Source organism: Sardina pilchardus, chromosome 19 (genome assembly GCF_963854185.1).
Source record: "Sardina pilchardus chromosome 19, fSarPil1.1, whole genome shotgun sequence".
NCBI classification, from domain to species: domain Eukaryota; kingdom Metazoa; phylum Chordata; class Actinopteri; order Clupeiformes; family Clupeidae; genus Sardina; species Sardina pilchardus.
Window position 1 is genome coordinate 5,744,024 of NC_085012.1, and position 11,564 is coordinate 5,755,587.

At 40.6% G+C, this 11,564-nt stretch overlaps 1 protein-coding gene across 1 annotated transcript; it reads right to left on the reverse strand.

Moving 5' to 3' along the window:
* Positions 1-556: 556 nt before the first annotated feature.
* On the reverse strand, positions 557-8,681 carry LOC134066527 (uncharacterized). The gene is made up of 8 exons (XM_062521888.1): positions 8,589-8,681; positions 7,905-7,976; positions 7,572-7,725; positions 7,308-7,468; positions 6,919-7,125; positions 6,442-6,623; positions 5,904-6,154; positions 557-4,721 (listed from the first exon to the last, which is right to left on the reverse strand). Exons 2-8 carry the CDS (start codon positions 7,960-7,962, stop codon positions 647-649), a joined length of 5,088 nt encoding a protein of 1,695 aa, XP_062377872.1. The 5' UTR covers positions 7,963-7,976; positions 8,589-8,681; the 3' UTR covers positions 557-646.
* Positions 8,682-11,564: the final 2,883 nt, after the last annotated feature.

Here is an 11,564-nt window from a genome sequence, read left to right on the forward strand (position 1 = left end):
TGTTGTCTCTTTTTGTGTTGTGTTGTGTGATTTGCCGTTGTGTTGTGCACTTCGGGGCCGTGTTTTCTCTTTTTGTGTTGTGTTGTCTTATTTGTGTTGTGTTGTCTTATTTGTGTCGTGTTTTTTTCACTTTAGGGCCACCGTACATTCAATACCATTGCAAAACCCAAAACAAACATACAGTACACCTTGACTGCATGTCGTTCTATGCGCTACCACAACTTAAACCAAAGTTAGAGTAGCTGCATCCCAATGTGGCTTGGCAACCATTCAGATAGACGCAATATGTTTGTTGCCGGAAGAATGATATGAATACAGTGTTACATTTATTGTTGCTGTGCCTTTGTTTCATGAAATCTTGCCAGATACTGTAGATGTAGACACCGTTAAAGAAAAGCAATAAGCCACCCGAGTCCGTATTTAGAACAGCTTAACCTTTATTTTCAAGTCTGAAATAAATATACGGAATAGTTGCTTCTAAATCCTGATATTTATTTATCAATTTCCAACATGTTTTAATTAATATGATTTAGAATTTTAGCTTTCACCTCTGTAATATTATCATAGATTACTTTCAAGCAGGATTCAAAAGATTCAAGCAGGAGACATGTGTCCAACTTGAACAAGCATTGTTCTTGACAAAAAGTTAATTTTCATCTACGTCTACATTTTTCTCTATCAGCATTGAAGTCAATGTAAATACGGTACAGTTAGGATCCACTATTTTAATAAGTGGAATGTTTACGCCTTTCTCCTGGAAGATGAGATTCTGCAAAGTCATAGCTAACATGGAGTCAATGCCAAGCGCTGAAAGGAACATCTCGTCACTAAGCTCATCACACTCAATACCCAAGGTTTTACTGAGAATGGTCCTGACAATTTCTTGTGGCGAAGAGTATGATGCATTGTCTGCCAATCTTAATGCTGACATTTTGGAGCTGCCTAATCCCTCTGTAACCACCGAATGTAAACGAAGAGAGAGAGAAGGATTTTGAGAAAAACCATGGAGGAACATATTTGTGTAGTTAAACTTGCAGATGGCCTGTTGGGGTCTATTGACAAGAAGACATTCCTCTAAGCTCTGGAGAACTTCTGCTAGCTCCATCATCATTATCCCTTGGGCCTCCAGGAACTTTTGCAGATGGTCTTTGTTCAACAGAAGGCCAAGGTTCAGAGCCCCCCAGTTGATGGACTGTGCTGCAAGTCCAAGGTTCCTTCTATAATGACAGAAGGTGTCAAGAAACGAGTTAGCAGCTGCATAGTTTGTCTGGGATGCATTGCCTATCAGGGAGGATATAGATGAGAAGCACACAAAGTAGTCCAATTTACAATGCTTTGTGGAATGATGGAGATTCAGCGCTCCACTAACTTTGGGCCTTAGGACTTTCTCATAGAGGGATTGGTCAAGGCTGGCAATGAGAGCATCATGAAGTACAACTGCACTGTGAAATATCCCTTTGATTGGACAGGAGGGGAATATTTCTTCAATGGTAAAGATGGCACTTTTGACTTGTTCAGTGACAGCAATGTCACACTGCACGCTGGCAATCACTGCCCCACACTGCTGCTTCACAGCATCAATCTCCTGTTGCATCTCAGAGCTGGGACTCCTCCTGGAGAGAATGACAATGTACCCTCCACCTCTCTCAGCAATGAACCTCACTGTCTCAAACCCCAGCCCTGTGAGGCCACCAGTCACAATGTACACACAGTTCTTGTTGAAGAGCTTGTGTTCTCTTGGTAGCAGTGGAATGTCCGAAACTGCATGCATGCCGCTATCGTCATTCAAGACCACTAGAGGAATAGTTTGAGCGCTGAAGTAAGACTCATCTAACGGCAGGAGGTCAGTGCTTGCAGTTGTCATCTTTTGAAAGATGGTGCCGGGAGGAAGTAATGATTTTTTGTCTAGATGCAACTTCTTCAGCCATCTGTGAAAGTCTGGTCCTTGTGCTCGTACTGAGCCTTTAGATAGCAGCTTTGATGTCTCAATGATCTTAATACAAGCATTATCATTAACCTCTCTGAGGAATTGTTCTGTAACTGCAGATGGCAAGTAGTTTTCACAAACAACAATGATATCCTTAGCAGCAGAGACACTGCAAGCTTTGACAAACAGGGATTTATCAAATGGTGGCAATAAGACAAGGGCATCAATTTTGCTCAGGTCTGGCAGTGGGCCTCTAAAATCAGTAGCAATAAAAGCGTTCCACCCAGATTTGTTTGCAATCAGAGTCAGGGCTTTCAATAAGATGGAATCAGAGTTGGAGGAGAGGATGGCCAACTTGCCTTTCCATTTCAGTTTCGGTAATACATGCAGTAACTTCCAGATAACAACAAGGAGTGAAACACATGGTAAGTCCCTCAAAAAGGCAAGCTTCTTTGTGTTATGGCAAACTTCCTCTGGCACTATAACTTTGGAGGCTGCAGTTGTAGAGTAGCACACAGCTATGTGATCTCCAACTTTCAGTTTCCTCACACCCTTTCCCACAATTGTGATGACACCACTAAAGTCTAGAGCCAGGAGCCTGTGATCCTGATTTGTGTGTTTATTCCAGTACATTGTTTGACCAAACTTCTCTTCAGCGACACTTACTGGATAATAATCTGAGGAGTGGACACATATTTTCCTGATCTGAACCTCAACATTTTTTTCTGGTATGTGTCCACTCTCCTCATCAGAGACAGTGGCAGATAAGCTGATCATTTTATAGGGATCTGCCGTCTGCAAAGTGAAACATTTAGCTTGTGAACACTGACCACTTTTCTGTGCACTGATTTCTCTCTTTGAGGTGTGAACAAAGTGAGGTTGGAGAATCTGACCATCTTTCACCACCAACTCAGGATATTTGTTACAAGGAAACGAGGTCAGGACCTGAGAAAGGGCTCTGATATCCTCAGTAGAGACAGAGGCAATGTCAATTAGCTGTACTTCAAATGCCTCAGCTGAGCATGCTCTTGTCATGCCTGAAAGCACGAATCCTGGACTGATATGGTCTACTGTGGTCTCCGAAGACTGGAAGGTCACCACTCTAACAGAGTTTAAGAAATTTGTCTTCCTCAGTTCTAAAAGTAATTGGCGGAACAGATCACAACAAACTGCCATGCTTACCATCACATTATCAGCTGTCTGAGAAGACAGGTCTTGATCACCCCACATGAATAACACATCTGTAAAGGTTTTCCCGATATCAGAGATGTTGAACTTCGATAGCAATTCTGATATCCCCCCATTTGCCACTGTATCTGCAAAGGTTGATGGAATATACTGAGATGTGTTACTCAAGTATGATTTTAGACCCAATGACATGCCAGAGTTGTCAGACAAAACTAATGCACTGACAGGAACAGTGGACTGGATGTTTTCTGACACAGTGTTGATATCATTGTGGAAGAAATAGTTTTCAATTATGTGAGAACTTCCGATGTACTTGACTACAATGTCCATAACCTCAACAAGAACTTTGCCATTTTTGTTTGTGATGCAGCCACACACTGTGAAGTGATCATCTGCCAGATCGGTGGCCTTCAGATATAAGACCATTTCTTTCTGTAATGGCGCAAGCACAGTCAAGCTTCCAATTGCCACTGGAATGCTAGGCCTGACCACGTTCCCTTGGGAGCTTGTGACAAGTGTCAATTGCAGCAGGTAATCCAGTATAACTGGGTGGATGCAGAAGTCATGAAGTTGCCCAAGCAAATTCTCCGGAATCATCACAACAGAATATACCTCTCTGAATTCTTCCCCACAAATAATATCTCCTTTGTTCCTAAAGACGCCATCATACTTAAACCCTGCAGAGTCTAGTTTTCTGTACAGCTCATCAGACTTAACAATAGATGTACATCTCTTGGCAATGCATTCTAAGGAGATATTCTGCTCATCAGCCATGCTCTCTCTGTTGCTTTCAATGCTCCCTGAAGCAAAGATTGCGCCACTGGAATAAATCTTGAAAAGGGTCTTGTGCTCATCTGCTTCAAGTTTAACATTCAGTTCAGGGTGATTTGGGGTCAAAATAAATGGATTCAAGAAGTTAATACTGAGCAGCAGCGTGTTGAGTGGTGCCTTTGGTTTGGCTTTTGCTATGAAAGCTGCCAGGCCTATCTCAACGTATAAAGTCCCCGGGATGATGGAGATCCCATTATTTTTGTGTTGTGACAAATATGAGAGCTTCTCAGATGTTAAGTCGCATATAAATACATCTTTACCTCTCCCTGCTTCTTTCAGAACAGGATGATCACTGGAAATGCGTTCTGTTTTATGTGGAACCGATATAGGTTTCTTAACAACGTCAAACTGATACCTCGGGAGGGCTGCTGGTGTGATCTCTGTGGTCACAAAGAATTGGTCCCAGTTAACATTGGCACCTAATTCAAACAACCTGGCAAAAGTCGTAAGCAGTGTTTCATGATCTTTTTCAGGGTGGGCTGACATTAGGACAACAGGGTCATTCCCAAGTGTCTCTAAAATGTTTCTGTGCAAAGCTCGCTTGGGACCTATCTCTACAAACACAACATTCTTCTTGTCTTTAGCTGCTGCTGTCAAAGCTTTTTCAAATTCAACAGGCTCACGGATGTTCTTGGACCAGTATGTACCCGTGCAGAAATCATGATTGTCAGCGATTTCGCCTGACACAGTTGAGTACAACTCTGTGTCCAATTCCTTTTCCTCCAAAGTGCCTATGCTGCTCTCTACCTCTGAGAGAATTGGGTCCATCATATGGCTGTGATATGCAGCAGGGACATCCAAGACATGGAGAAAGAGACTTTTGCTGTTCCCAGAATTTCTTAATGTTTGGTACAGAGCTGAAATGGATTCTGTATCACCTGACAGAGTACAAGATGTAGGACTATTTTTGGCTGCCAGGCAAACCTTTCCTAAGTAAGAAGGCAGGAGATTCAACACCTCTAATACATCCATGTTACTGACAACCAGCATTTTCCCTCCTGTGACCTTCCTTTGTAAAGCACTGCGGTAATGGATGACCTTCACAGCATCCTGAAGAGACAATAGACCAGAGCAATGAGCTGCAGCAACCTCTCCTACAGAATGCCCAAGAACTGCATCTGGTTTTACACCCCAGTGTTTTAAGATAGTCACAATTCCTACCTGAAGAGCAAACAGAAGTGGTTGGACAACATCCGGCCTTGACCAATCACTTTCATTTTCAGAATCAATTTCCAGCCTCTCTATGATATGAGAATTTGTGGACAATTTTTGGAGATGGGCTTCAATTTCTGTGACTTTTTTTCTGAAAACAGGTTCTTCTTTGAAAAGCTGTCTGCACATACCTCTGTAGGTCACACCATTCCCACAGAACACAAACACAACCTTTGGGTCTGGTTTAGAGGGAGTACGTGTTTTGTTAAGAGCAGAATTCAGCTGATTCTCCAGACTGGATACAGTTGGTGCTAAAAAGACTTTCCTGTATTTGTGTTTTTCATGACTCCTCTTACATGCAGACGTGTATGCAAGAGTTTGTATCTCAGCTGTTGTATTATTTCCTAACTGCTCTGCCATGTCAGCAATCATCATTGTGAGAGATTTTTCTGATGCTGCTGAAAGCACAAAAGGATTCAGATTTTTTGTAACTTCTCTGTTTGAAATGATATGCTGTTCATGCTGTTTGACAATCACATGGACATTGGTGCCTCCAAAACCAAAGTTATTGATCCCTGCAGCTCTAACTGCATCACCAGGTCTTTTCCATTTTTCTGGACTGGTGGGTATCTTTATATTGAGTGCTGTAGCATCGATGCTAGCACTATCCTCTGCATAAAACACTGATGGAACTATTGTCTCATGTTTCATCATTAGTAGAACTTTTATCAGTCCAGCTACACCAGCAGCTGATTCAGTGTGTCCAATGTTACTTTTAACAGAGCCTATGATGAGAGCCTCTGACCCTGCTGGTCTGGCTTTGGCAATGACCTCTGAGATGCTGCCTGCTTCTATTGGGTCACCTACTGGTGTTCCAGTCCCATGAGCCTCTATGTACTGGACACTGGTCAGGTCACTCGGTGTAGAGTAGATTCTGCTGAGAAGCTCCTTCTGCTGAACCATGGAGGGCTTGGTGATCGGAGAAGCAGTGCGACCATCTTGATTAACAGCTGTTTTGCTGATAATACCCCAGATATGATCAGAGTCCTGAAGGGCCTGTGTTAAAAAAAATAGATACATAAAAAAGGAAAATGTTGGTTTGAGTATCAATATGCATGTGCATATTTACTATGAAAGGCAATCAATACGGGAACTGCTGACAACCTTGGATACCAGCATGTGTGTAAAGGGTGAAGTGATACAGCAAAGTACAGGGCATATACAGATTAATATGAAGAGAGGTTACATGACACATGTCACAGTGGGTAAATATAGAAGAGAAAATATAGAAGGCAGAGTACACATGTGACATCATAGTCTAACACAACGGTCAACAGATGTACCTTTTTCAGAGGCTTCAGAAGAACAACTCCACAACCTTCACCCCTGCCATAGCCATCTGCCCTGCTGGAGAAAGGTTTGCTAGTGCCATCAGGTGAAATCATCTTGGCTTTGCTGAGAGACACAAATAGCAATGGTTCTATGATACAGCTTACTCCACCACACAGAGCCATGTCACAATCACCTGTGGAATGAGAAGCAGGAAAGTATATTGGTCATCTTATTTGATTTGGGACACTCAAAGGTCAGCATTACATCAACACAATGAAAATGACACATATGAGGAACTAGTAAGGGACTGTCCACAAGTGTCCGCAGTTACCTTTATAATAAATGTTTATATGGAGATCAGGGACAACATGTGCTATTTGTGGTTATTGTGGTAAATCCTCCAATTTTTTGGAGGTCATTTATGGATGTAAAATTAAATTACACGTAATTAGAAATGATATGTAGATATAGAATTTTTTCAGACTTACCCTGTCTAATGCTTTGACATGCCAGATGAAGGGCCAAAAGGGATGAAGAACAGGCAGAGTCGAGTGTGAACGATGGCCCCGTGAGGTCGAAGGTGTAGGAGATCCGATTGGATGCTATGCTTGTGGCCACACCGGTACCTGTCCAATGACTGGTTTCATTAGGATGGAGATTTACTCTGTTGAGCTCAAAGTCTTTGTTCATCAATCCTGAAAAAATTAAAAAATAGTATAAGAAGTATGGACATTGGGTGATGCAACGAGTAGGCCTGGATTATAAAAGTAGATTTTATTCAAATAAAAAGCCTGAGGTGACATTATTGTTTCCTTAAGGGTTTGTACAGTAAACTGGCACATTTTTGCAATGATAATATAAAGACAAACTGAACTACCTATATAAACCCCTGTTCTGGTGCCACTGGCCTTCTCCATGGGAATCCCAGCATCCTCCAGGGCTCTGTAGGAACACTGCAGCAGCAACTTGTGCTGAGGATCCATCTGGCCAGCCTCAGCATCAGAGATGCCAAAGAATCGCTGGTCAAATTCATTCAACCTATTTGAGAAATACGTTTACTTATTTATTTATTTATCTATTTAAATATATGTTTACATTTAGAATGCAACACTAGAATGTGATATTTATCTGAACTCTTTACCCATTTATTAGAGCAGCCCTCTTGGTTCGTGTCTTCCCAGGTTTGTTGTCATCTGGATCATACCACTGGGAACAGTCAAATCTCTCATCTGGAATCTCTACTGCACAATTCCTACCTTCCACTAGAACCTTCCAGAAGTTGTCAAGGCCCTCACCTAATAAAAAAAAAACATATTAATAGGTTACATATCAATACACATTTACCAGTAGTATTGAAAATATATACTGTGGTGTGTGTGTGTGTGTCATTTTCTAAACCTTCCAGAAAACTTTACATTATTTAAAACAGTTTTAACTTAAAAGCAAGTGCTATACAATAGAATATGTGACATGCCTCCTGGAAAATCACATCCAATACCAATCACAGCAATGTCTTCATCTTTATACTCCATTCTTGTGGAGGGTCCTGTAAAAGAATCCCAATGAGTGTCACATTACAGAGCCTGCATAGACATATACTGTAACATCCACAACAACAACATATAATATAACTTATACATAAACAGCTTTAAAAAAAAAAAAGCTACGGCAAATGCAATTGGGCCAAGTAAATGTTTTTGCCTTAAGGGAATATTTTGCTTTGGACAAATAGCATAACCATAACCATTGTGGTTTAACATTCTGCTGTCTGTCTTTTGTTTCATGCCAGCCCTTTGTAATTTAGTATAAAATCCATCCTTTTCCGTACATCGGGTGTTTGTTAGTTTGAGTGGAGAGGCATAAAGTTTTTCTACCGTGTCTACCTATCATTTGTACGTGCCATCATGCAACTATTACTTTTCTGCACCTATGGATTACACCAACGCAAAGCTTATGGATCATTGACTTTGAGTTCACAGGTTCATTCACCAAACTAAACAAGAACATATAGCAATGTAAATTAGGAAACAGCTATAAAGTCATATAATTAGAAATCCCTTTCCTAATAAATATGCTTTTACTTCTCTCTATACTGGCACTCTATACAGGTTTAAATAAATACATTTAAATAATGACAAGTCGGCTCAACCAATCTTACCTCTTAGCCTCCTGACTACCAGCAGTTAATTTTTGTCCTCTCTAGAGGACCTTTCTAAACTGGAATATCTCCCACACCATACGTGCTACTGAGCTAACTCCTTTTGTTCCTTAAAGAGGACATCCAGGGCTTATGATATATATCAAATATATGGGGGTGGGGTTTTGGGAACTTCCTCTTTTTCTTCCTGGAAAATTGGGTCAATTTGACCCAAGATATTGCAAGAAAAAAAGTCATCCTTAAATTCCAAAACCCTTTCAGTTTTGAGGTCTCTTTTCAGATGACAAAGCATAAAAAAACAGGAAGTTGTGAATACATTTCCTGGAAGATAGATAGATAGATAGATACTTTATTGATCCCCAAGGGGAAGTCAATTATCTGTGGTTATTATAGGCCATAGATGTTAACATTATGGAATTCTGCTTAATGCATACATTAGAACACAGCCCCTTCTGCAATCCACCATATGTTGGTGTTCACCACTTGGGGAAAGAAAAATGGATGTGTGTGAATCACTTCATTGACTTTGAGCAACAAAGATTTAACACAAAAAGTATTCTCCTTTAATTTCAGTAAAAAAATAAAAAAAAGTGCACAGCATTTTCTCCATCTTAACATGAAATGACACTGTGCACATTATCTAGATGTGAACACCATACGATTGCAGAAGTGGTCGTGTTTCGAATAATCAAGCAGAATTCCATGTTGACATAGCCTATAATAACCAGATATTCTTGACTTACTGGAAATGTATCCACAACTTCCTGCTCCCGAAGAGCTCTTTTCCAAAACGCTATAAATCCATTTTTGAAAATATAAAAAAATCATGTTATTTAATTGCGTATTTCAGGTAATATCAATAAAAATGCAGTTGTTTTTGTTTTTATTGAGTAAAGATAAATCAACTAAACATAACCCAATACAGTTTCACTGAGATTACTTGAAAAACAAAATTTTAAAAAATGATTTATGAAAATGTATTAAAATGGTGGATATAGCGTTTTGGAAAAGAACTCTTCTTATGCTTTTTTATCTGCTGGCACGGGGAACAAGCTTTATATTTCATAACTTTTGTGAAGTAGGCTACTCTGACTGTAATAGGCTGGAAAGTAAGCCGCAGACAGATCAGGAGATTCACTCCCTACTCAGTGGCAATTCATGCCAGTACTATGACTATAGCAATTCACTCATTGGACTATTTCATATTACATAAAATGGCTTTATCTGGCCGGAGTTACCATTTTATGATCCATTTTTATCTGAACATTTCAACTCCTGGATAAGATAGGCTTCTACAATTCCAAAATATGTGTGTGTGTCTGTGTGTGTCCATGTTGCTTTATCAAGTTGAAATTTAAGGCCCGGAAATGTGAAGTTTTTCACTCTGAAACTAGCCTGGGTGTTCCCATCCTGCCTTGCGCAGTGATTTCATTCACGCTGCTAAGGCAGTCTGGAAACTAACACCCATATTTTTGCCTGATGTTAGTGACCAATCACAGAACAGGGGAGAAAGCAAGACCAAGATGTGTTGTGTTGTAACACGATCTCACACCCAAATCGTCAAACAAGGACGCATGGTCAAGCCCCCTGGCGCCAATATGGGAAGCCGAAGGTGCCCCCGCGCATTCATATGCAACGCGAAGGGCTGCCATAGACATCAATGTAAATCCTTGGCGTCACATATAGACGCAAGAAGGCAATGGAAAATGCTCGGGGAAAACCATCCAGAAAACCCGCAATATGTAAGGCCAACATTTTGCTTTATAAAGTTATACTGTAGACGAAACCGGAAACAGCAAATGTTATGATATCGCGGGTTTTCTGGATGGTTTTCCCCAACAATTTTCCGTTGCCTTCTTGCGTCTACATTTGAGAAATGTGTCTTCTCAGTTCTAAAAGTAATTGGTGGAACAGATCACAACAAACTGCCATGCTTACCATCACATTATCAGCTGTCTAAGAAGACCCCACGTGAATAACACATCTGTAAAGGTTTTCCCGATATCAGAGATGTTGAACTTCGATAGCAATTCTGATATCCCCCCATTTACCACTGCAAAGGTTGATGGAATATACTGAGATGAGTTACTCAAGTATGATTTTAGACCCAATGACATGCCAGAGTTGTCAGACAAAACTAATTCTGTGAGAACTTCCGATGTACTTGACTATAATGCTCATAACCTCAACAAGACCATTGCCATTTTTGTTTGTGATGCAGCCACACACTGTGAAGTGATCATCTGCCAGATCGGTGGCCTTCAAATATAAGACCATTTCTTTCTGTAATGGCGCAAGCGCCACTGGAATGCTACAGTAGGCCTGACCACGTTCCCTTGGGAGCTTGTGACAAGCTGTGTCAATTGCAGCAGGTAATCCAGTATAACTGGGTGGATGCAGAAGTCATGAAGTTGCCAAAGCAACTTCTCCGGAATCATCACAACAGAATATACCTCTCTGAATTCTTCCCCACAAACAACATCTCCTTTGTTCCTAAAGACACCATCATATACTTAAACCCTGCAGAGTCTAGTTTTCTGTACAGCTCATCAGACTTAACAATATATGTACATCTCTTGGCAATGCATTCTAAGGAGATGTTCTGCTCATCAGCCATGCTCTCTCTGTTGCTTTCAATGCTCCGTGAAGCAAAGATTGCGCCACTGGAATAAATCTTGAAAAGGGTCTTATGCTCATCTGCTTCAAGTTTAACATTCAGTTCAGGGTGATTTTGGGTCAAAATGAATGATTAAAGAAGTTAATACTGAGCTGCAGCATGTTGAGTGGTTGAGTGGTCATGGTTTGGCTTGAAAGTCATGAAAATGATATATAAAAAACTAATTTTCGACCAAAAACGCAGTTACTGTCTTTTTGCTTTGTAGGGCAGTATACAGTAGCATCACATATAATATGAACGCCTTGCATATAAAAGTGAGTGATTAAGCAATAATGAAGTGAAACACGGTATTTCCTGTT